The sequence below is a fragment of the Mirounga leonina genome, unplaced genomic scaffold (genome assembly GCF_011800145.1).
Source record: "Mirounga leonina isolate KUSES-001 unplaced genomic scaffold, KU_Mleo_1.0 Mir_115, whole genome shotgun sequence".
Classification (NCBI taxonomy): Eukaryota; Metazoa; Chordata; class Mammalia; order Carnivora; family Phocidae; genus Mirounga; species Mirounga leonina.
The window spans coordinates 101,437,625-101,464,148 of NW_023270268.1; the positions used below are offsets into that span (position 1 = coordinate 101,437,625).

Below are 26,524 nucleotides of genomic sequence, written 5' to 3' on the forward strand. Positions count from 1 at the left end.
TGGTAGTGAAGAAATAGTACCTGCCTTGGGATTAAGAGGCATATTTCTAGTTCTCCGCCAGCTCACCATCAGGGTGAAGAAATCCTGGATGTTCAGTTATCCTATCTGTATGATAGAGATACTTAAGCCTGCCTCTTTCCCTCCCCTTGCTTCCCAATCTCTCCTTCCCTCCCTAATTGAGCAGAGGATCAAATGATGTTGTCTCTGAAGTACTATGAAAAGGACAAACTATATGCCAAAGTAAGGGATTACTGCTTGTATCCTCATTATTATTGCCAAGAGTTTTGTGAAAATCGAACATATTGATAGGGGAGGTACCAGTGTGTACCTCCTTTACCTCACTTGTTCAAATTATTCTTTATTTGAATCATATGACCTCTCTGACCCCAGGATTTATTCTTTATCTATTTTAAATTAGGTACTGCATTCTGAACCCAAAGGCATTTCCAAAGAGTAAGTTTGTAAGCAGCAGAAAAGCGACTGAGGAATTACTTGGCTCATTGGAGATAGACCATATCCAGTACCACTTTGGAATCACTAAGGTAACCAGAAAACTAGGAAGAATGCATTTGGAGAAGAGTGGGAGGAAAGAGTGTGTATCTTAAAATACCCATGAAAGTGCAATGATAAGGCATTCTACCATTCTTGTGACCACAAATAACATATACAGAGCTCAGTTGAAAGTGGAGACTTCAACGCTATTTGAGAGAAAACTCAATGCTTCTTAAACCTCACTCCTGACTACATTTACATTTTTATAATTATTCATCTAAGTAAGTTTGTGCCAAGACATAAAATATTGAATCAACCTTAGTGTGCTAAAAAAAGTGCATAGACATCAGAGCTAGAAAAAGGTAAATCAACTTACTGGAATGAACTGCTTATCTGTGTGTAAATGGATTCATCCACAAGTACTCTTTTAGGGAATTAATTCTAGAAGACTGTATGAATAATTAAAAGTGTTAAGGTCAACCCCACTATCCAAAAAATTAATCCACAGTGAAGTTCCTTAAATGTGGTTTGCTAAATTCTGCTTTGTCTTAGATGATTTTGATATGATCCACATATTATGGGAAACTTCTAATAGATTTGGTTTGATTTGATAGTCAACATCAGGTTGTTCCTAACTGACATCCATAGAAGGACCAAATTATTAGAAAGAGAATTGGAGGGCCTAGGGTGAAAAGCTCACAGAAAAAGGAACTCCACAGGACATGATTATAAAATGTTATTTGACTCCCACATTTTGAGTACCTGAGAATCTGTTTCTGGTGTTTGTTGTTTCTGCTGATTTCCTCTACTGGTCCCTTGTTTCCCTATGGGCTTAGTTATTTTTGCTGTATACTACTAATCTTGACTAGGACTAGCATAAGGCAAGAGAGCCTCCTAAGGCACAAAGTTTAAGAAGGTACTCATTATCAGGGTTATGTAAGTACTGACTTATACAACCCTGAAAGTGAGTGCTTCCTTAAAATTTGTGCGTGACCCCTCACTCACCTCGTCTTGGCCATTACTAATAATTCTTGAAAAGGTATTTGTGTGAATTCTTTATTGCCTAAGACAAAGTCACTTTCTCTAGAGAAGAGATCAGCAAACTTTGGCCTAAGGGCCATTTCCATGGCCTATTTTTAATATGGCCCATTAGTTAAAAATGGTTTGACATTTTAAAATGGTTGTTTTTTAAAAAGAAGGGGGAAAAGGAAGAGGAGGAGAGGGAGGAGGAAGAAGAGGAGGAGAAGATGAAGAAGATTCTGTAGATCTATGAAAATTCTATGTGATCTGTAAGCCCAAAAATATTTTCTATCTGGTCTTTTACAGAAAAGTTTGCAGGGGCACCTGGGTGGCTCAGTCAGTTGAGCGTCTGCCTTCGGCTTGGGTCATGATGCCTTGGAGGGAAGCCTGCTTCTCCCTCTCCCGCTCCCCCTGCTTGTGTTCCCTCTCTCGCTGTGTCTCTCTCTGTCAAATAAATAAATAAAATCTTAAAAAAAAAAAAAAAGAAAAGAAAAGTTTGCAGACCCCTGTCTAGCACTTCAGAGCACTGCCTGGCTGGGTCTAAAAATTTAAACCAGGTTCCCTCGTCAACCTAAACATTATTAACAGATAAGGAGAACAGTCTATGCTCTTAAGGAACCAAAATAACCACAGGATTAAATAAAATATTTTTGCAAACTTTAGATTTCTAAAACCAAACTTTAGATCTAGAGTGTACATTTTGCACATTGAGTAAAACTTAACAAGAAAGACAACCAACCAATGAATACATCAGCTGTTCATACAGTCATTCAGGAGACATGTAATGAATACCCATTATGAGTAGAACTAGCATCTGACTTATTTCTTTTTGGTGTTTTTAAAAGCTGGCCTTCTGGAACAACTGGAAGCAATGAGAGATGAGAGACTATCTAAAGTCTTCACATTGTTCCAAGCCAGAGTACGGGGCAAATTGATGTGAATCAAGTTCCAGAGGATTCTGGAGGAGAGGTATGATATGCCTACCCTACACAGCCACTGCCAAAGGAACGGTGTACCTGAATCAATGCGACCTTAGCTCACTATCTTGTAATAGGTCAGCGTAAAGGGCTGCCACCTCTGCTTAGGCTGGGACTTCACTGAAAATTTTTAAATCCTGGAACACCAAACAGAGCACCAAGGGCTTTTATTGCTTTATCTAACCAAGTATAACATAATTCAGATATTTCTTGTATTGTTTTTGGGCTTCCCTTTGGAGGAACTCTTTATAGTCAAGGAAGTCTGGATCTCTGAGGGTGGCCTGACTCTACAATTCCTAACAGGAGCAGACCTGGAAAGGTTTGCATGCATCCCACAGCCAACTCTAGGGAAATTTGCTGCAGAGTGAGGAGGTGTTCCGACCACTTTACAACCTCCCCTGGGTCAGAAACTGTGACTCTTGGTGATATGTAATCCTAACTCTCTTATTTCATTTCAGGCAGGTTCACTAGGGACATTTATCACCACATTTGGACATGAAGGTGTAGGTTTTGTCTATTCTTTAAGAGAATTGTGGAAAACAAGCTAGCAAAATTTCCAAACAAAGGGATCGTGAGCAAGAGATTCTACAGTTTTTGTTTTTACTTTTTCTACGGTGTAGTTTACCTTCTGGAGAGAGGTCCACAGATCTTGGTATAACTTGTTTAATTGACTGTTAATTCCTTCTGTTTTTCCGAAGAAGAAAAAGATCATTACATGGTGATATCAAAGGTATTAGAGAGACCTTTCCTAAAGACTCTTCTGTGACTCATATCATGCTCAGTAAGATATGGGAATTGATGGGAGTTTGGGGATCAGAAGACATGTCTTCTAGGACTAGTTATGTAAATGTGGGTAAAACTCTTAATTTCTATATAGTTCGCTTCCTTCATCTGTAAAATGAGGCCTTTTTAAAAATTTTTATTTATTCATTTGAGAGAGAGAGACAGAGAGCACAAGCAGGGGGAGAGGCAGAGGGAGAGGGAGAAGCAGGGAGCCTGACACGGGGCTTGATCCCAGTACCTGGAGATCATGACTTGAGCCGAAGGCAGACTTAACCAACTGTGCCACCCAGGTGCCCCATGTAAAATAAGGTCTTTACTATCCATTCCTTCTAAATCATAGGATGGCTTTAAACGATTTTTTTTAATTTTTAAATTTTTTAAAGATTTTTATTTATTTATTTCAGACAGAGAGAGAGAGCACGAGCATGTGCCCGAGCAGGGAGAGGGGGTGTGGGGGGATGGGGCAGAGGGAGAAGCAGGCTCCTGGCTGAGCAGGGAGCCCAATACAGGGCTTGATACGAGGACCCTGGGATCATGACCTGAGCTGAAGGCAGGTGCTTAACCGACTGAGCCACCCAGGCACCCCGGCTTTAAACAATTATTATAAAATATTTCAAACACACAAAAAATACAGAAAATATCCTAATGCACACTCATGGAGCTTATCATCAAAGTTTAGCAGTTCCTAACATTTTCTCTATAATCACTCACAATTTAAAAACATTTACAAAATTGAAGCCCCTTGTGTATTTCTCCCTTGATCCAGATCCTGAATTTGTGTTATCATTTCATGTTTCGTTCATGTTTCATATACAAAACATATAAAGGTATGTTTTCATACCTTTAACATATTTTTCTGTAGTTGCTCACAACATTAAAAAAAATAAATTAACAGATACAGTTGAAGCCCCTTGTCTACTTCTGCCTTGATCTGAATCCTATGGAGATAGGCAGATATCCTTAAAAGGTTACATGAATTTGCCTGTTTTCAGTCTTCACATAAATAACATTCTGTATATTATCCTGAAATTTGTTCTTTATATTCAGTACTATTTTTGAAATTTATTAATGTTGATAAATCTAGTGCTAGATTCTGGATTTTAACTGCTATATAGTATTCCATTGTACAAATACACCATGATTTATTTATCCATTTTCTAACTCAAGTAAATTTAACTCATTTATAATTTTTTGCTATTTGGAACAGCTCTGTAGCGTCATTTTTGTAAATGTCTGCCCCTGCACATATGCGGGAGTTTCTTGAGGGCAGTGTTACTTAAAATGCTGGTTCATGCTCTGAGAGTTTGTGGGTAACAGCTGGTGAGCCCGCACTTTCAGTAGCTTTTCTCTAGGGTATGAATTAGTAGATTTTGGCCTACACACCATTTCATGAGATATTGCTAAAATGCTTTCCAATTTACTCTTCACCAGAAGTGTATAAAAGTCCCATTGCTCTATATTGTTGCCAACTTGTGGTATTTTGGACTTCAAAGACTTTTGCCAAACTTCGTCGTATTTCTGACTTTGGGGAAAGCTGGCATTTCCCTTTTAAGAAGATGTTGACTGTAGATTTTTCTTTTTGTAGGTATGATATATTGTGTGGAGGACATTTATTCTATTTTATCAGGAAAATGGTTAAATTCTTTTTCTGCATCTGGTGAAATAATTGCATAGTTTTTTCCCATTGACCTATAAGTGTACTGAATTATATTAATAGATTTTTTAAAATGTTAAACCCACTTTGTTTTTGAAATATCTTTTCCATACAATGATGGGTTTGGTTATAGTATTATCATGAGGATTTTTGCAACATTGTTCATGAGTAAGTTTGGTAATTTTTTTTCTCCTACTACATTATCTGACTTTGGATCAAGATGACCTCAACATTATAAAACAAGTGGGGAATGTTTCCTCTTTTCAAAACATGAAACAATTTATTTTGATTATCTGTTCCTTGAATGGGTAGTAAAATTTGCCTGTAAAACCACGTAAATCTGGTGATGGGGTTTTTTGATAGATTTTACAATTTTGATTCCATTTATTTAACAGTTGCAGGCCTATTGAGATTTTCCTTTCTTCTGGAATCAGTTTAGATGAGTTTCTTTAAAAAAATTGTACCTTTCTTTTAAATTTTCCAATTTGCTAGATATGATTTTTAATCTCTATCATAGCTATAATTATATTTCTAAAGCATAATCCTGGATTATTATATTCTTAAAATATTATTTCTAGTATTGTTTATTTCTGCCTTCTCTCCTTTTTCTTGATCATTTATGTCAGACGTTTATTTAGACTATCTAATAAATCACCTTTTTCTCATTTTGTATTTTATTCTAACTTATTAGTTTCTGATCCCTTCTTTATTCTTTCCTTCCTTCCACTTGCTTTGGACTTATTATTAATTCACAATTTTTTTCAATGTGTCTAATCAGCTGCTTAATTCTCCTATTGAGTGTTTGATTTAAATGACTATATTTTCCAGTATTAGATATTTTATTTGGTCCTCTTTCAAATCTTTCTGCCCTTTTATCATAATGGCTTATTTTTTTCTTGTTTTTTCAAGTCTTTCCTCTATGCCTTTAAGAATTTTTAACAATTATTTTATGGTCTCCACCAGATTGTTCAATTGTTTGAAATTCTTGGGCGGTTCATCAAACTTTTTATTATAGTTGCTCACCCTCACTGATGGTTGATTTTTTTTCTATATGTGTTTTGTAATTTTGAAGCGTAAGCTCATCTTCAAAGGGACTTTAATAGAATCTCTGATGCTTGATTTTAGGGTATTTACTTCAGTGCACATTTGCATTTTCCTTTCCCAAAAGCCCAAAGGGTATTTATTACCAGTGTAAAAAATGATGGTGCTGAATTTTTACATACATCTGCACTGATCAGATAGTATAATTTAAACCTCACACATTCCAGTGGTGCTGGTCCATGATAAAAAAAAAACCTCCTGGAGTAGAATTTTTTCTTTACCCTGAGCCCAGAACAAATCAGATGTATTTCTCTTTGACATCACTTTGTGCCGGTGGTGAATTTTTTAATTTTTATTTTCATGAAGGGTGATGTTCTTTGAAAGTCTCAGACTGTCTCTTTATCCATGTGGATATAAACATACAAATCCCTACAATACCAAGACTAGATCCCTCCTTCCATGAAGATGGCCAAGCTATACACACATTGATTTTTCGTTAAGGTTTTCTGCTCCCTCTTTCTTTCTTACCCTCTTTCAGGCTCAGTTCTCTTTGAAAGGATGTGTGCAGTGGGAATATTTTGGGGGCATCTGGCCCACAATATTGCTAGCCCCAGAAATCCCTCATAGGGCTTTTGCCAGAATCAAGTGAGAGCCCAGATGTAGAAGCGCTTTGAAGACTAATAAGAAATTTTAATGACTCCTCAAAAGATATGCTTCTTAAGGATCTTAATTGGGAAAATGGCTCTCCTATTGTCTGGGTTAATTTGTTTGTCTTTATTCTCTCTTGATTTAGGGATGCTCTTCTTTTGATCCAGCGGAACCTAAGAGTTTTCATGGCTGTGAAGACCTGGCCCTGGATGAGGCTCTTCTTCAAGATCAAGCCTCTTGTTAAATCTGCTGGAATGGGAAAGGAGATAGCTGCTCTGAAGGAGGAGTGTGTGCAACTGCAAAAAACCTTGGAGAAATCGGAGTCTCGGAAGAACTGAAAGCAAAACAGTTCTCCTTCATTAGGAAAAAGAATGACCTGCTTCTTCAGCTGCAGGCTCTGAGTGGCCCCACCATTTGTTCTTCACATCAAGTTTTTAATTAGAGTCCCTTGTTTTGCAGGCAGTGTTCACTCGAGAAAAATGAGGCATGTGCTTTTCAAATACTATAGCATTTCACCAAACACAATGGAAACACTTTAGGAGACACCCTGTTTCGTAGTGAAGTGATTTCATTGGCAGGATGTCTTTGAAAAGGGAACAAACTCTTAGATGGGTTTTAACTATATAAAAGCACCATAATCTATCATGGGAGCCAAGAAGCTCTGAGTCTTAATTTAAATTTTGTGTGATCCATTAGCAAATCAAAAGACAGGATTTAGTAGATCCTGAGAAAAGCTTTCCTGAAATCTTCAGGATTATTGCAGTATGCTTCTAGTTGTTTTCCTGATTTTGGTCTCTCTACTTCCCCTACCCTAGTCCAAATCAACTTCACTAATCAGTCCAATTCTTAAAAGAGCAGCTCTCAACATTGGCTTTGCCTCAAACTTCTTGGTGAAGCATTAAAAAAATAAAAAGAAAGATGCGTAGACCCCACTGTCAGATATTTTGATTAAGCAGGCCCTACGTGGGTTCAAATAATCTATATGGGTGATTCTGCTATCCAGTTAGGATTGAGAACCATTGTCTTAAACAAACATCATGTTGCTTCCCTGATGAATAAGTTTCAGATCCTGCAATATGTGCATTATAGATTCCAGACCCTTGGCCTTGGCATCCGAGCCTCCATCTCCAATCTGATACCGGTGTGCCATTACTCACTGCCTTATACATTCCTCCTCTCTCATCACCAGGACTGCTCTTATCCCCAAACATCCAAAAGGCAGAGATAAGATTTTCTCCACTGTTATATTCTCCACCCCACTTAACCACAGTGCTAAGTTAAAAAATACTGGGTTCCAGTACAACTATATACAATTTATAATACAATTTATACAATACAATTATAGAACATTTTTTCCTGATTTTTGAACTTACAGAAAACAGAGAAAATTTAGTAATTTTAGACTGATCCAAGTTATTCTTTTATCTGGGGATTATGCTATTCATCAGTGTTCCAAATGGCCGTATTTTGCAGATGAATTTCACCCAGGCCCATATTTTTCTTTCTTTTGTTTTTAAAAGATTTTATTTATTTATTTGACAGAGAGAGACACAGCGAGAATGGGAACACAAGCAGGGGGAGTGGGAGAGGGAGAAGCAGGCTTCCCGCTGAGCCCCCCCACTACGATGTAGGGCTTGATCCTAGGACCCTGGGGTCATGACCTGAACCGAAGGCAGATGCTTAACTGACTGAGCCACCCAGGTGCCCCCAGACCCATATTTCTGATACACAGTTAACATAATATTGGTTTCAGAATTTTAGTGTATTTCAGCCTCACCTGGGATACTTGTTAGAAATACAAATTCCTGAGCCCCACTCCAAACCTACTTTAAATTCATACTGTGAAAATCACCTTTTGTTTTTTTGTAATATCATGTTTTGTGTGGCTTGGGGAGAGGCAGCTTTGGATGAGACCTGACCTCCCAGCTTTCATCATTCTTCCTGTCAACAGAGAGAGTGGCCAGTGCTACCTAGGCTGATATGGGAGATAGAAATGGACCCAACTCGTGCAGGGGATGGTAGGTAAAAGCCTGGGATACCTGATAAAGGATCAGCATGAGGAACATGGGAAACCCATGGAAGCCCATGGGGGCAAACCCAGGAAGGCTGAGATGAGTTTAAATTGTAACAGAGATTTTAAAAGTTGACAGAGCTATGACATTATTTTATTATTATTTATTTTTAAGGGACACAACTGAACACAGTAGGGATCAAAGAAACAAAGATTCTTTTCAAATCATTCACTTACTCAAAATACCAGCAGAACTGAGTGAACCCATTCTGATTAACATTATTAACTGCTCTCAGGGAAGGAATGTTCCTACTGTTAACCTGCCACACCATTGCTCAGCTGGCCCCCAAATCCTGCTGTCGTGTTTAATGAAGGGATCAATGATGGTCGATTGGACTGTCTTCTTCATTCAGTGACGGTGACCGGTCCAGTACACATACTGAATGGAATAGAGCAAATAAGCATTCTGCTTGTCAACCTGGTGTGAACTAAGATCAAATGTTCCCATTATTTCCTGAACATTGAAAGCTTCTCTGATTTGCATGGACCCTTTCTGCTTTGACGTTTTTGTTTGTTTTTAATTTATCCCTTTTCTTTTGGTCCTCAGTGATTTTGGAGATTTACTATTCTATGCCTTCCCCATCTGTGCCTTTTTGAGCCCCATTTGTTGACAGATGTCCATTCTTAAGAGTTAGCCAGAAATCAATGGCCTAGAATTTTGCCATTTTCTTCTCTTTTTTCCTCAAATTTTTATTTAAATTCTAGTTAAGATATAGTGTACTATTGGTTTCAAGAGTAGAATATAGTGGTGATTCATCACTTACATATAACACCCAGTGCTCAACACAACTAGTGCCCTCCTTAATACACATCACCCATCTAGCCCATCCCCACCCACCTCCTTCCAGCAACCTTCAGTTTGTTCTCATAGTTAAGAGTCTCTTATGGTTTGCTTTCCTCTTTTTTTTTCCTTCCTCTATGTTCATCCGTTTTGTTCCTTAAATTCCACATAGGAGTGAAATCATATGGTATTGTCTTTTTCTGATTATTTCACTTAGCAGTATACTCTCTAGCTCCATCCATGTCATTGCAAATGGCAAGACTCCTTTTGATTGCTGAGTAGTATTCCATTATATATATATACACACCACATCCATTATATATATATACATTATATATATATATATATATATATATATATATATATATACACACACACACCACATCTTCTTTTTCCATACACCACATCTTCTTTTTCCATTCATCAGTCAATGGACATTTGAGCCCTTTCCATAATTTGGCTATTGTTGATAATGCTGCTATAAACACCAGGGTACATGTGCTCCTTCAAATCTATATTTTTGTATCCTTTGGGTAAATACCTAGTAGTGCAATTGCTGGATCATAGGGTCGTTCTATTTTTAACTTTTTGGGGAAACTCCATGCTGTTTTTCAGAGTGGTCGCACCAGTTTGCACTCCCAAACAACTTAAGCCAGGCAAATAGATAGTTAATAAATTGCTGGGGGTGAAGGGAGGAAAATCAGAGTGGGAGAGGAACCATGAGAGACTATGGACTCCAGGAAACCAACTGAGGGTTTCAGAAGGGAGGGGGGTGGAGGGATGGGGTAGCCCAGTGATAGGTATTAAGGAGGGCATGTATTGCAATGAGCACAGGGTGTTATATGCAAATAATGAATCATGGAACACTACATCAGAAACTAATGAAGTACTGTATGGTGACTAACATAATGAAAAAATTGCTGGGGGTGCCTGACTGGCTCAGTTGGTTGAGCGGCCAGCTCTTGATTTCAGTTCAGGTCATGATCTCAGGGTCCTAGGATAGAGCCCTGCATCTGGCTCCACGCTCAGTGGGGAGTCTGCTTGAAGATTCTTTCTCTGCCCACTTGCATACCCCCTTTACTCTCAAATAAATAAATAAATCTTTAAAAAATAATAAATTTCCCAGAGTGGCATATTGCAAAGGATGAATGATGAGGTCTAGAGATGGAAGATGGAGATGTATGTGATGTTGCAATGAGACCTATATTTATTAAGAACTTGCTCACAAAGAAGGGGTCTTATTTAGCCTCTAACACAAATTAGAGAGGTTCAAAGTTATAAAACATTTTTTATAGCAAAAAGGCAATTGACCTCTTCATTTTTTTATTTGACCCATAACATAGGAACAATTGAGTCAATCAATAGAGACTTGGAGGTAGGATATTTGGAAGGATAAAAGGAAAGACTATTTTACACTTGTATAATTTGTGGAAGTTAACACTGGCAGAATCATTGAGGAAAAGATTTTCATTGGAAATAATAGTGAAATCTAGTTAGTAACTTGCAAGTAAAATTTATGAATTCTAAATTCAGCCTATAAATAAAAAATATACAATTCTACTTGTTGAAGATATATATATGTATGTTTATATAAAACAAGTGCATTAGGGCACTTACAATAATATTATAAATATTCTAGTGTCTGCGGGAACATTCCTTTCCTAAAAGACTGTATTCTGAGCAGGTATCAAACCTCAAACTCTATGCCCATGTGGATGCTTCCAGAAGCTGTGAGTTAAGCAGTACGCCACTGATTTTTGGAGGCATGTTAGATCCTTTAGGCCACCAGGATCCTATTAAGTGCTTTAGAAGAGGTAATCTAATCTACTGAATGGCCTGAAAGATCAAAAGCACCTCCAAGCACAAAGCAACTCCTCTACTTCTCAACAATAGGATCAGGGAAGTGGGAATTTTATTTCACCTGCTGAGGAAAGGCAGGTGAAAGTGCTGGTCACAGGGCAGGCAATTATCTCTTTGCTATGCGTTAAGCAGCATTTTCGTCTAGCTGATAAATTTCCAGCTGTTGGCAACAATTTTCTCCTCATCATGGCAGGAGCAAGAGACCCTGGCAAATGTTGAAGAGCAGTGCGAGTCGCTGATTAAATCCAAGATCCAGCTGGAGGCCAGAGTCAAGGTGCTGTCTGCGCGGGTGGAGGAAGAAGACGAGATAAATTCCGAGCTGACTGCCAGGGGGCAGAAGCTCGAAGATGAATGTTCCGAGTTGAAGAAAGAAATCGATGACCTGGAAACAATATTGGTGAAGTCACAGAAGGAGAAGCGTGCTACAGAGCACAAGGTACTTTTTTGATAATGTTAGGGAGGCCTGGGTGCCCGAATCCCACCCCCCATCGGGTTCCGGTACCAGACTTGCTCGGCTCAAAAGAATGAACTCGGTAGCCTGCAACTTTACAGCAGTCCGAGTCGAAACTGGCATAAAATGAAGGGTCCGATGAACTGTACTGTCCCGATTCAAATTTCCAATTCAAATTTATGGAACCCCGCTTAATTTTCCAAAGGAAACATCTTCACTTGTTTCAATCTTATTATACCCGAAATCTAGTAGAAAGAACAGAATAGTTTCATTGGGCCTCTGAGTACCTTTTTTGGAAGGAGAGCGAGCATGATGCACTTTACTGAAAGGTGATTTGGGATGACAAACCCAGCTCTGTCATTAATTATTTGAAGTTCGACCTTGAAGATGTTAATTCCAGTTACAGATTTTGACATTCCGTTCATTTCAGTTGAGGGTTTTAACTTGTGCCTCTGTGTACAGATTGAAACTAGCTGAGGAGTCTGTATCCAACCTCTGATAAACAACTGGTCTCTGGAATGACACTGTAGTTTTGGCAGACGATTAAATAGCAACTCTTGGGCCGTTGGTTCCCTTTCATAAAAAGCATGTGGGCCTGATACAGCCAGCTTCTATTTTTGCATGTTTGAACAGCTGGAACTCTTCTTTGATTGCCACGCTCAGGATCCGAGACACAACAAGATTGCTACATGCCCCTTGAGTACTCAGAAAACTACCTTTTGTGGTGTTCTTGTTATATAATAATACGACGCTCTGAAACCTGGCCATCAAATAAGCTATCTTGATATCTGCTTTGCCAGAATACCCCATTCCCTAAGTCTGTGTGTGTGTGTGTGTGTGTGTGTAAGAAAGAGTGAATTTAGAGTTTTTAAAATATATTGGGAATTTAGCTAACTTTGGTTCTTTCTGACATTGGATTCCTCTTGAGACTGTACTTGAAATAGCCCCTAGCGTTATGCCCACCCTGTCAGTGGAACCTCTAATGCTGCTCTCACTGTCTTCTTCCCACGGGTCAAGAACCTGACTGAGGAAGTGGAGTCTCTAAATGAGCATATGAGCAAACTTAACAGAGTGGCCAAGGTCATGCAGGGGGCCCATCAGCAGACGCTGGACGACCTGCTCACAGAGGAGGACAAACTCAGCAGCCTGAGCAAAGCCAAGTTGAAAGTGGAACGGCAAGTACATGAGGTAGGTGGTGGTGTGTCTCGCTAGTTAGCCGTCTGCATGTATACAAACCTCTGATTTTTACTTAATTTATCTCGACAGCTTGGGGAAAACTTAGTAGCATGGCTTGTATCTTTAATATTTAGAAACAGGTTTATTTCTTTTTTTTCTAAAGATTTTATTTATTTATTTGACAGAGACACAGCGAGAGAGGGAACACAAGCAGGGGGAGTGGGAGAGGGAGAAGCAGGCTTCCCGCAGAGCAGGGAGCCCGATGCGGGGCTCGATCCCAGGACCCTGGGATCATGACCTGAGCCGAAGGCAGATGCTTAACCGACTGAGCCACGCAGGCACCCCTGGTTTATTTGTTTCTTGATGTACACTGAACCATTTCTGCGTAAGAGAAGCCCCAGCATGTAATCTGTCAGTTTTTAAATGCAGCCTTCACACAACCCTGGGCAGTGGGAGAGGAACATTGAGAGGAATTATAAAGGGTTATCCCTCTAAGTGACTGATTGTTTTTCCCCATAGCTCCCACAGAACCTGGTGTTTTGCCCGACAGATATGCTGGTTCTCTCTTTGACACTAGTGTTGAAAGATTAGTTCAAAAGCCCTGTTGTGTCTCCAGTGGTGTGTTGAGGCTTATTTATAATTGAAAGGTATGTAAATCACAAGCTGTGTTCGACCTATGCTTTGGGAAAATACTTGTAAGATTCTAAAGCTGGTGTCCCCTGTTCTGCCTCCAAACACCCCGTGAAATAAAGATTTTTTTTTTTAAGATTTTATTTGTGAGAGAGACAATGAGAGACAGAGAGCATGAGAGGGAGGAGGGTCAGAGGGAGAAGCAGACTCCCTGCCGAGCAGAGAGCCCGATGCGGGACTCGATCCCGGGACTCCAGGATCATGACCTGAGCCGAAGGCAGTCGCTTAACCAACTGAGCCGCCCAGGCGCCCAATAAAGATGTTTCAAACCATTCTTCACGGTAGCTTCACGGTTCTTCCTTCCCGCCCCCAGCTGCCAGAGCTGATGCGTTCACTCTCTTATTAGTTCCAAAAGCTTAGCCTTTATAAAATTGCTGACAAGGGTGGTGTGGTTTTTTATTCGAATTACTTCTTTTTCCTCATGTCTTTCTATCAGTTTCCTCTATTACCTGTTCGTTGTCTCAATTTTCTTCCTATTTCCACTGATTGTGTGTCTCACAAAGCCTCAATATGAGGATTTACTGTGTATGTGTGTGCTCGCACGTGCACTCTCTCGCTCTCTCGCTCGCTTGCTCGCTTGCTTGCTTGCTCGCTTGCTCTTTAGCACGCTCTCACGCACGCACACAAGCACACACACTCACTTGTTCTCTCCAGGAGTTCATCTACTTTCAGGTTTTTACACACTCCTTCCAGAAATTCTCCCTCCTCCTCCTGTTTGAATTTCATATATTTTGCTGGTTACAGGAAATAGCTTCTATTGCTGAAAAGTAAACATTTCAATATATCCGTGAACAAATAGCCATACTGTAACTGTTATCTAGCCTCCTGCTAAACCAACCTCAATATTGTTGACAGTGCTAAGTTGACCTGTTGAACTTTTGACAGTTCCGACCACCCTGGTGGGGAACCAGAATCTGACATAATGTTATGGACTAGAAAATAGGAGGTGTGGAAGTCATGCCATGTGAGATGTGTATGAAAGGGTCTGTGATACTGAGTTGGGAGATTCAGGACAGCTGCCTCATATTCATAGATGATTGTGTGGAGATAGATTTTCTTGGTGTTGCTCCAGGGAGCTGAGCTTAGACTCATGGGAAGAATTTACAGAGAATGTTTTGGCTTCTTATGAGGAAGCACTCCTGAGTAAATGGACTTATCCACCCATGAAATGAGCTGCCGTATGAAGAAGTGGGCTTCCCATCAGTGAGAAATAATCAAATAAGGGCTCCCTGGCTTTTATTATTGGCTCCTTTCTTAGGACAGAGCTCATACTCCTTAATCTCCAAAGTTGTCTTTCATCACTGTAATTTCTAGATTTTTTGTTGTCTTATCAATGCATGCAATATTTATTTTAAGATATCTACACAGCTGGGCATCATTTACATAATATGTGTTTGTATTTTTCTTTCTTTTTTCAGAAGGTAAGTGTTCATGAACACATCTAGTGAAGTATAAACTTTACCAATTTATTTGGCTAAATAATACCTCCTTTTGTCAGCTTGAAGGTCAGGAGAGGAAAGCAAGAATGAACTGTGAGAGGGAAAAGAGCAAACTGGAGGGCGATTTTAAGCTGCAGTGTGTGAGTATGGAGCACCTGGAGAGCGGCCAGGTGCAACTGGCAGAGAAGCTGAGCAAGTAAGCCACCTTGCTGTTGACGCAACATTCCGGAAGACCTTAGGGCGGAAGGAACTGCTCTCTCATGTCATTGATCCTCATGACTCCAGGGCCAGATGTCTTAAGACCTGTAGGGGAAGATAACAAGCCTAGGAAATGATTTTTTTTTTTTTTTTTGCTGGACTTTATTATATGGTTGTAAAAAGAGAGTAAATGCATAATTGAGAAGAATATGACTGAGAAGGTATCTGACTAGCAGGTGGGAAAGAAAGGTGTAATGCATATGAGATGTGAATTATTGAAATTTGAGGCTACAAGTCCAAAGATAAGAATGGCTCACCTCTTTTACTCATGATGAAACCACTGGAATAAATGTAAATAATAATAATAATAAAAACCCAATAAAAACAAAAAAATCCTGATGTGAAGTTCAATACAGGCCTCTGGTCACTTTAAAAAAGTTTACCAGATATAACTTCATTGTTATTTATATAGCTTTTCTATCAACTAATTTACCATAGAAATATCCAATCTTAAAATTTAAAGCAAAACATAACAATGAAAATTAGTGGAACTTTCGGCTCACATGAACTTAGGGCAAAATGGGCCCTCAGTTTAGTTTCACTACTCAGTGAAATGGACTTTCTCATCTTGTCTTGTCATCCCCTGCTTAGCTAGACTTTAATTCTAACCATTAGGGATTTTCAAGTTATTGCGAATAGATCAAATAAAAGGGGGAAGCAGTGAGGCCCAAGAGTGAGGTAAGACCAGGATAAAGCTGGGAACGTGTCGTTCACTAGGGTTACAGGGAAGAAGAGAAGAGAGTCAAGTGAGTAGCTATGAGTCTCTGGTTTTTCTGTGTGCGTGAGTTGCCATGATACATGCTCATGTTCAGGCTTGATTAATACTCTAAGAAGTTACTGGACTTGATAGATGTTTGGAAAAGAAGAAATAAGTAATCCTATAAATGTGTGGAACTTTGAAACTATGATAGAGGTCCCTGAGCATTCAATTTTAAGATGACGTTTCAGCTCAGCAAAGTGAAGATGATGCCCCATGTCCTTGTAGGCCCTAAGTCAAAGAGCTCTGGCATTTTAGAAATCTGTGTTTTTAGAAAGGTACAACTTAACTATAAAACTTTTTCTCTAAATGGACCTATGTATATATAAAAAATACATGATAAAGGTGGCATTTCGAATTAGTGATGACTGGATAGAGTACTTAATAAATGGTGCTGAGATCATTAGCTATTCATTGTCTGAGATGAAAGTTAAATTTCTACCTCGCACTATTCACACACACAAAATCCAGTTGCATTAAAGAATTAAATGTGAAAACAAGGCTAACCACTAGAAGATGCAGCATTATTTACAATAGCTAAGACACAGAAGCAACCTAACTGTCCACTGATGGATAAATGGATAAAGAAAATGTGGTGTCTACATATAATGGAATATTATTCAGCCTTTAAGAAGAAGGAAACCCTGCCATATGTGACACCATAGATGAACCTGGAGGATACTATGCTAAGTGAAATAGGGAATCATAAAAGAACAAATACTTCGTGATTGTATCTATATGAGACATCTAAAATAGTCAAACTTGTAGAAACAGAGCAGAACGGGGAGTGCTAGGGGCTGGAGGGAGTGGAAAATAGGGATATTATTTAACAGGTATGAAGTTTCAGTTATGCAAGATGACTGAGTTCTAGAAATCTGCTGTACAACAACGTACCTACAGTTAGCATTAGTGTATTGTGCACTTAAATATTTGTTAAGAGAGTAGATCTCATGTTAAATGTTCTTACCACAATAAAGACAACAAAAATCATTGGAAGAAAATATAGGTGAAAGGTCTTGGGTAAAATGGCAGGTTAAGTTTTCTAGAATAAGTGACAAAAGCCAAAGACAGAAAAAGAATATTTTGATACATCTAATGATATCAAATATTTAAACATTTATGTGGCAAAACACAACACAAAATCAGAACAAATTATATAAGATGGGAGAAATATTTGCAGCAGAAATCAGAAAATAAGAATACTAAAAGGAAATCTATAGTTCAATAATTATATGAACAGCCTAGCAGACAAATGATTAAAGGATACCACCAGGTGGTTTATTTGGCTCCTTGGCCATTTTTGATTCCTCATAGTTGACAAGATGCTGCCTCACTGTTAAATAAAGACGTTAAAAAGAAAGACATTCTAATCTCTCTCCGACTAGGAAAAATTTAGAAGTATGCTAATATTAAGTGTAAATGTAGAGGAATAATCTCACACTGCTATTGCAGGGCAAAGGGCAGGGTTATATAATTTTAAGCACACACTTATACTTGACCCAGGGATTCCCTGCTTTGTAGCCACTCTAAGGAAACACTCACGTGTACACAAGAGGGCATGGATATGAACAGTGTTATTTACAAAAGGAAAATATTAGGGAAAACTTAAGGGCTTATTAATAGGGAAATGGATAAATTACAACATGTCTAAATCATGGAATAGTATGTCACAGTTAATTTTTAAATGAAGTCATTTTTGTGTGGGCCAACATGGAAAAACCTCCAATGTGTTATTGGGTTAAAAATAAGACATGGAAAAACCTCCAATGTGTTACTGGGTTAAAAATAAGTTATGGAACTATAAATACAAATACATACCATATTATACCTTTCACAGTAAAGAAAATGAAACTATTTCTACCGATATATAAGCACAAATGTATGTCAATACTTAGAAAAATGTCTGGAAGGATTCATACCAAACTGATAATGGTGTTTACCTCTAGGGAAGGAACAAAGATTGGGTGTGATAGCCAAGGAGATTTCAGATATAGATATAATAGTTGAGTTTTTGCAATGAGAATGAATTCATGTGTCATTAGTATAATTTTTAAAATATTCAAGCCAAATGTTATCACTCTAAACAATTCCATTTGATACATTTTTCCCTAACAGGAAAGAACTAGAAATGAATCAGATGAATTTAAAGGTGGAGAAGGAGAAAGGCCTGGTGGCTCAGCTTCAAAATATGGCTAAAGAGCTTCAGGTAATCATTTATCAAATACCTGTGTGTAGCTATATGTAGATTCACGGGTGATAATAGGTACTTCAGTAACAAATGCTTTGTCAGGGTATCCATACGCTTAGCCAACTATGGACAGAAGCAGAAAAGAGCAGTGGTTAAGAAGGGAGACTGTGGCATTCCCCAGATAGGTGACTTGGGAAAATTACTTTTTAAACTTAGATTTTCTTATCTATAAAAACACAGATAATTTGTTGAATATTTGCGGTGAACCAAACATTGTGCTAAAATCCTAGGCATTTATTTTTTCAGTTATTAATCTTCCTGACAACCTTGAGCTAATTTATTAAATGCAACACTACATTTAAGTGGTAAGCATAGAGCCTGATCCATGGTAAGCATTCAGTGTTAGCAATTTAATTTTTTATAATGATTAGTCTTTGTGATTAGAAGGCAATTCCGTTTCTGTGCTGAAAATCTGTTTTGTATCTACTTGTAGTCTCAAAACATTATTTAATAATGGGAAGCTATTTATAAGTTTTAGACCAGGTAGCTGTTTTATACTATTTGACCATGTTATAGAGTAATATAAGTATGTATGGGTATATACATATACATACACACACATATATATAACTCCTTACATATGCTGTATGCATATACATCTGTATGATAGATGTCTTTCCTTTGGAGCTAAATATTTATCTCAGTAATATAGCCATTACTCAAAATAATTTTGAGCCTCTTTCTGATAATTATTTTCTGAGACATTTTGAGCTGAATAAGAAAGTCAGTCTCACTGATTTATAGGCATGATTTCAAACACAATATTAATCTCCAAGCGATTATCTATCATATTCACCGGGCTTGTCTTCAAATGATACTTGACTTTATCCAAAATAAAAAGACTCAGAAGTTTCAGTTTATCCAAAAGACAAATTCTCTTCCCTTGATGACTTAAAAAAATGCTCTAAAGATTATTTCTGAGGAGATGCTTCAGAAATGTTTGGTTTAATGATAGTATTGTTTGGGATAAAGTTATTGGATCCCAAAATAACTCGTTGGAAGGTGATCGTGTTTACTTGGGTGTGGAAGTCATACATTTTTTTAGCACCTTTTCTGTCATAACTCATCTACAGATCTGGTAGCCTACGTATTGGCATGATCTAGAAATCAGCATTCTCTAGCCATGGTACTCTTATTTAAAGGAAAGGAAGACATATTCTAAAATAGATCTTATCCTTTTTCACCCCTAATCTATGCCTAATTATTAAAGGCAATGTTAATGAACATCAGTGGCCTCCCTGTATTCCAATGATGCTATCAAGATTTGTAGAGCTATTTGCCCTTACACTAAAAGGGTTTTGGGCTCTGGGGGTTCTTATCACTAATTTCCTTTATCTGGTAATTCTTCCTCTAATAGTATCAGATTACTATTCATGGTAGCAGTCCTCATTCCTCCACCAATTCTCATTTGTTACATCAGATTTCCTGGTACTTGAAATCACCTGCAGACTAAGGAGCCAAGTAACCAAGTTTGTCAGAATTGTGTGTAAAATTACATTGATGCTCTTTCTTATGAGTGAGTTGCTTGGATATTGGATATCAGAGATATTCATTCTATTCTTCAGATATTTGCCCAAGTTCCCAATAATTGAGATTGGTAAACTAATTCTAGAGGAGTGAGGTATTGTATATAAAATTCATCGTGTTAGTTTTTATTAAATCTCTTTAAATTTTTTTCTTGTTGTATGAAAAATGTTTCCTTATTGCTTTGGAAAGTGCTCTTTACTGTAGTTTCCCGTCCATGTATAGAATTTATGAAGTTGCTCATCACCAAGGACTGGGAGATCTGGAGGAACTGCACATTTGAATTCTGGTTTTTGTACTGATTTGGAGAAAATAATTTAATCTCTCTGTATTCCATCTTCTTTGTATAAAATGGGAACCAAGAGTGTTATGTGACTTTTCTTAGTGTTGAGAAATGTATAAAAAGTACAGTAAAGCTCTTCAGTATAAAATATGCTACAAGTGCTTTATAAAAGTCAAAATTATTTATTGCTACAGATAAAGATACAGGCTTTAAAAAGGGAACTGGAAGTTGAAAGGACCACCCGAGCTAAGATGGAAAGGGAGAGAGCTGACCTCACCCAAGAATTGGAAGCCTTGAATGAGAGGCTGGAGGAGGCAGGAGGTACCAGTTTGGCTCAACTGGACATAACTAAGAAACAGGAAACAAAATTTCAGAAGCTTCACTGAGACATGGAAGAGGCTACACTGTACTTCGAGGCAACTTCTGCCACTTTGAAGAAGAGACATGCAGACAGCCTGGCTGAGCTCCAAGGTCGGCTTGAAAATTTACAACAGGTCAAGCAGAAATTAGAAAAAGACAAGAGTGACTTGCAGCTAGAAGTGGATGACCTCCTGACCAATGTTGAGCAGATGACCAGAGCTAAGGTAAACATTCCTAAGTCTACTTTACAGACTTCAGAACATGAAAGTAGGTGGGGGAGGGGAAGGGAAAGAAAAATAAACAAGATTGGTGACTTGAGGTGTTTGCTAATGGAGGCTATAGTTCTTTAGATTGACTAGAATCTGGCTTAATCTCAGTGGACATTGTGAAGGTCACGTGGCTATTACCTTAATGTAGCCTGATAGTAGCTTCTGGTTTTATTGGAATTCCAGTCCATGTTTCTTGTGGATCTTTCTGGTGATGACATAAATAAGTAGGGTGAAAAGTGAAGCCACTAGTTATGTGAGTGGTGTGTCTCTCTTGAAAAATGGCATTGAGTGGGAACACTCCTTGGGGGTGGCTCAGACACTCTAGTGTTTGTCTCAATGAATGGTGGACAAAAAGAGCTTTGCTAACAGGAGAGACCTTTTCCCCCTCATCTTTTCTGGCACCTCTTTCACCAGCCAGCACTTAGAAGGACGTTTCACCATATGTTCTTTCTTCACTGAGCCCATTAGTCCATACAGTACAAGCTCTTTTATCAAATGACTAGTATCAGATCACAGGTAATGGCCATCCTACCTTCTGGTATTTGAGAAAAGGCTTATGTTAGGTTAAGCAGAACAAATACATACAACATTTTATTGAGCTTTGCTTCATTGTGCTTCACAGATACTGTGTTTTTTTACCATTGAAAGCTTGTGGCAGCCCTAAGTTGAGCAAGTCTATTGGTGCCATTTATCTAACAGCATTTTCTCACTCCATGTCTCTGTGCCACAGTTTGGTAATTCTCACAACATTTCAAACTTTTTCATTATGATTATATTTATTATGGTGATCTATGATCAGTGATCTTTGATGTTATTGTTGTAATTGTTTGGGGGCACCAAGAACCATGCCCAGTATAAGAAGGCAGACTTAATCGATAAATGTGTGTGTTCTGACTGCTCTGCCAAATGGCCATTCTCCTCTCTCCCTCTCCTTAGGCCTCTCTATTCCCTGAGACACAACAATATTGAAATTAGGCCAATTAATAACTTTAAAATGACTTCTGAGTGTTCAAGTGAAAGGAAGAGTTGTACATCTCTCACTTTAAATCAAAAGCTAGAAATGATTAATCTTAGTGAGGAAGGCATTTTGGAAGCCAAAACAGGCTGAAAGTTGGCTAGGCCTCTTGTGCCAAATGGTTAGCCAACTTGTGAATGCAAAGGAAAAATTCTTGAAGGAAATTAAAAGTGCTACTCCAGTGAGCACATGAATTATAAGCAAGTGAAACAGCCTTATTGCTGATAATGGAGAAAGTTTTAATGGTCTGGATAGGAGATCAAACCAGCTACATCATTCCCTTAAGCTAAAACCTAATCCAGAGCAAGGGCCTAACTCTCCAATTCTGTGAAGGCCAAGAGAGGTGAGGAAGCTGCAGGACATGTTTGAAGCTAGCTGAGGTTCATTCATGAGGCTTAAGGAAAGAAGCTGTCTCTATAATATAAAAGTGCCAGGTGAAGCAGCAAGTACTGATGTAGAAATTGCAGCAAGTTTTCCAGAAGATCTGGCTTAAGTAATTCATGGAGGTGTCTACCCTAATCAAAGAAACTCAATGTAGACAGTCTTCTATTTGAAGAAGATGCCATCCAGAACTTTCATAGCTAGAGAGGAGAAGGCAATGCCTGGCTTCAAAGGACAGGCTAACTTTAGGGGCTAAAGTTGAAGCTAATGCTCATTTGCCATTCTGAAAACCTGAGGACCCTTAAGAATTGTGCTAAATCTACTTTGCCTGTGCTATAGGAATGGAAAGACAAAGCCTGAATGATAGCACATATTGGAAGCCCACTGTTGAGACCTACTGCTTGGAAAAGAAAATTCCTTTCAAAATGGTACTACTCATTGACAATGCAGCTGGTCACCGAAGAGCTCTAATGAAGATATACAACAAGATTCATGTTGTCTTCATGCCTGCTAACACAACAGCCATTCTGTAGCCCATGGATCAAGGAGTCATTTTGACTTTCAAATCTCATGATTTAAGAAATACATTTTTTAGGTCTATAGCTGCCACAGATCCATCACTGATGGATCTGGGCAAAGTAAATTGAAAATCTTCTGGAAAGCATTCACCATTCTAGATTAAGAACATTCTACATTAAGAACGTTCATGATTCATAGGAAGACGTCAAAATATCAACATTAACAGGAGTTTTGAAGAAGTTGGTTCCAAACCCTTCTGGATAACTTTGAGAGGTTCAAGACTCCACTGGAGGAAGTAACTGAAGATGTGGTGGAAATTGCAAGAGAACTAGAATTAGAAGTAGAGCCTGAAGATGGGATTGAAGGGCTGCAATCTCATGACACAACTTTAACCTAAGGAGTTGCTATTTATGGATGAGCAAAGAAAGTGGTTTCTTGAGACAGAATCTACTCCTGGTGAAGATGCTGTGAAGACTGTTGAAGTGGTAACAAAGGATTTAGAATATTACATAAACTTAATTGATAAAGAAAACAGCAGCAGGGTTTGAAAGGATTGACTCCAATTTCGAAGGAAGTTCTACCATGGGTAGAATGCAATCTAACAGCATCACATGCTACACAGAAATCATTTATGAAAGGAAGAGTCAATTGTGTCAAAACTCATTGTTGTCTTATTTTAAGAAATTGCCACAGACACCCCAACCTTCAGCAACCACCACCTTGATCAATCAGCAGCCATCAACGTTGAGCAAGATCCTCCACCGGCAAAAAGATTATGACTCACTGAAAGCTCAGATGATGGTTAGCATTTTTTAGCAATAAAGCATTTTAAATTATGGCATACACATTTTTTTAGATATAATGCTATTACACAGTTAATAGACTACAATATAGTTTATGAGCACTGGGAAACCAAAAAATTCGCTGACTCACTTTATTATGATATTACCTTTATTGCATGGTCTGGCACTGAACCTGCAATATCTCCAAGGTATGTCTGTAGCCAGAGTCACATTCTCCTTGTGAGCAGAATTTGTAAAGTTATCTGGGAAAGAGACAAACCAACAATAAAATTTAACCTTCATGGACTATAGCCAGAAAAATGTAGCATTTCTTCAGAAAGACTGAGTGACTCCTAAAATATTTAGCATTAATTCCCTTTAAAAAGCTCATTAAGTAGAAAGAAACACAACCACCCTGCTTTTCCTTCCCTTTCTTTCTCCGTACTATCCCTGCCATCCCACCCTCAATTATCTTAGAATGTAAATCTAGTAAAGATTTAAGTCCTCTCTCCTCTTTCTCTTCTGTAGTCTTCCTTTTATGTGGACTCCTCTTTCTCTCAGCAATGAAAGCATTCTTCCTCCATGCCCTGTAGGCTTCATTTGCTTTCCTCAGCCCAAATGAGTCTCTAGAAGTCCTTACTCTTTATAGTCTACTGTGCCTCTTGTTTATCCTCAGGAATTCTTCTGTTTCTGCACGTCTTAGTAGGAATTCATAGTCATAAAACTGTTGATAGGTTCACCGTAAATCCATACTAATTAGATATGAATTTCATACTTTCCAATTTCCTCTAGAATTTCATTGCTGCTCAGAAGTTCTTTATTCTTCTAATTCACTGTTTTATTTTAAACAAAATCCTCCCTCAGATTCTAACCCTGACTTTCTAAATCCTTTTCAATAAATGGTAAGACCTAACTGATAAGATCAAGACCATTCAGTATAACTTCTCTCTTCACCTTATATTTTTCTTATACTCATCCATTTCTTTCTTTCTTGTCCCAAAGAATAAAAAATTTTTCCACATAACCATTATTCACCCATTGCAAAAACAAACCAAAATAAGAAAAACTTTTCCTTGGATACTAGGAAGAGGAAAGCAAAGTCTATCCATATCCGCCTCTGTCTCCTTAACCAAAGAGTATTGTTCCATTTATCCATTGCTGTATAACAAATCATCCCCAACCCTTGTAGCTTGAAACAGCAATTTATTATCATCTCTCTTGGTTCTGGAGTTGACAGGCTTAGCTCAGATGGCAGTTGAGACTGGAGTCATCTGAAGGTTTATTCATTCTCATGTCTGGCTCCTGGGCTGTACAACTAACTAGAATGGCTGGGGGCTAGTTGGAAATCTTTCTTGCCATGTGGCTAGTGTGGGTTTCCTCATAGCATGGCAAACATGGGGGACCTGGACTTCTTACAAGGCAATTTAGGGCACAAGAGCAAGTATTGCAAGAGACCAAGACAGATGCTGCAACAATTCTAGTGAGGCAGACTTACAGTGCAGTGGAGTGATTCAGTTAGAAGTCAAAGGGTAGGCATCTATACAAAAGTGTAAATACCAAGGGTGTTGGTCATTGGGGAGCCATGTTAGGAAGCTAGCTCCCACCAGCAGATATATATGCCTCACTACCTCCTCAATCCTGTAACCCCTGCTGTCTTTTATTACCCCTGCTCTTCTTAAAAGTATTCTCTTAAGTTGTTCTTTCAAAGATCAGTGATGTCTTCCTTTCCTCAAATACGTGTGTCTAAAACCAAACTCATCAACTTCTTCTGAATCTGGTGTTTCTTCTGGACATTTCTGTCACTGGAACCCTGTTTCTTCCCATCACCCAGGCTCTAGGCCTGTAATTGATTATTTGTTTCCTCTCTTGTTCTTTGCTTTCCAATCAATTCTTACAGCAGGTCAATTCTTCACTGTCTTACAGTTTTCCATTCTATTCTCACATGCAGGTAGGACTTTCATTACCTTTTAACTGGACTATTAAAGTGGTTTCCTAAATTATCTTTTTTGCTTCTAGTTTTTCTTTGTTTCAATCTATCCTATATAGTATCTATATGAATATCTCTAGACATGGCTTTATAGAATCATGTCCCTGCTTAACAGTGAACTCCAAACTGCTGCTTTTCAAAGTACCCTTTGGCCTGTGATCTGACTCAATTTGCCCTGCCAGTTTTAGATTCCATTACTTTGCTTCATGGGCCTTCTATTTCAGCCAAGCTAGAATGTTTGCCTTCCATCAAATATCCTTTTTCCACCAATATGCCTTTTCCAAACTAAGCCCTCTCCCTGGAATGCTCAAGTTCAACTTTCCATATTGAGACTTTATCTGTTTCAGAATTACTGTAGCACTTTTGGGATCCCTCTTGTACTACTGCATTATATAGTCTTTTAACTTTGCTTAAATAGAAAGCATCTCTAAGGCAGAAACTAGGTCTTATTTTACTCATACTCAGTACATGATATGCATAACCTGTATACTCAAGTACTATCATTAACTTCTACATATGCCTCTTGGGAATTCTATGGCTCATAGGTTCAGTGACTACCCAAGGTCATACAATTATGGTAGAGATGGGCCTCAACTCCCAATCCTGTTTATGTTGGTGGTGGCTACATTCCGCTGCTGCTGTAAATATTTCTTGGTGAGATAAATTGATTCTGTTCACTCTCATAGGCATATACATTACACTGAAATTTTTCTTGAATTGTTTATTTCATCTTTTCCTGAATTATAATGCCAGGAATGCCAATACTCAGTGGTACAGTGGAAACTGAAGCATTTTCAAAAAGTATATTATGCTGACAGAGAAGCCCAGGGAAATTTAGAAGTTATAGGCAATCTCACAATTATCTTGATTATTTTGAATTCCCATTGGTTCCTGCATTTTTGGGAGACAGCATTTTTAGGCTGCATTTTAAGAATCAGCTTTAAGATTAATATACATTATTCCATTAACCTCTTCTTTCCCGGTATGAAAATTTAGTGCCTATCCTTTGTGCTTAAATTTGAATTTATACCTTCAGTTACAACCCATTTGAATGATAT

General features: G+C 38.3%; 1 protein-coding gene across 1 annotated transcript in view; it reads left to right on the plus strand.

Annotated features, from left to right (window-relative positions):
* Positions 1-26,524, plus strand: part of MYH15 (myosin heavy chain 15) — a 150,550-nt gene that overhangs the window by 59,787 nt on the left and 64,239 nt on the right. Inside the window, 10 exon segments of the mRNA XM_034990947.1 lie at positions 419-542; positions 2,324-2,481; positions 6,761-6,939; positions 6,942-7,019; positions 11,528-11,763; positions 12,209-12,214; positions 12,796-12,978; positions 15,143-15,279; positions 18,214-18,304; positions 20,348-20,743. Coding sequence (XP_034846838.1) covers positions 419-542; positions 2,324-2,481; positions 6,761-6,939; positions 6,942-7,019; positions 11,528-11,763; positions 12,209-12,214; positions 12,796-12,978; positions 15,143-15,279; positions 18,214-18,304; positions 20,348-20,743 — 1,588 coding nt within the window.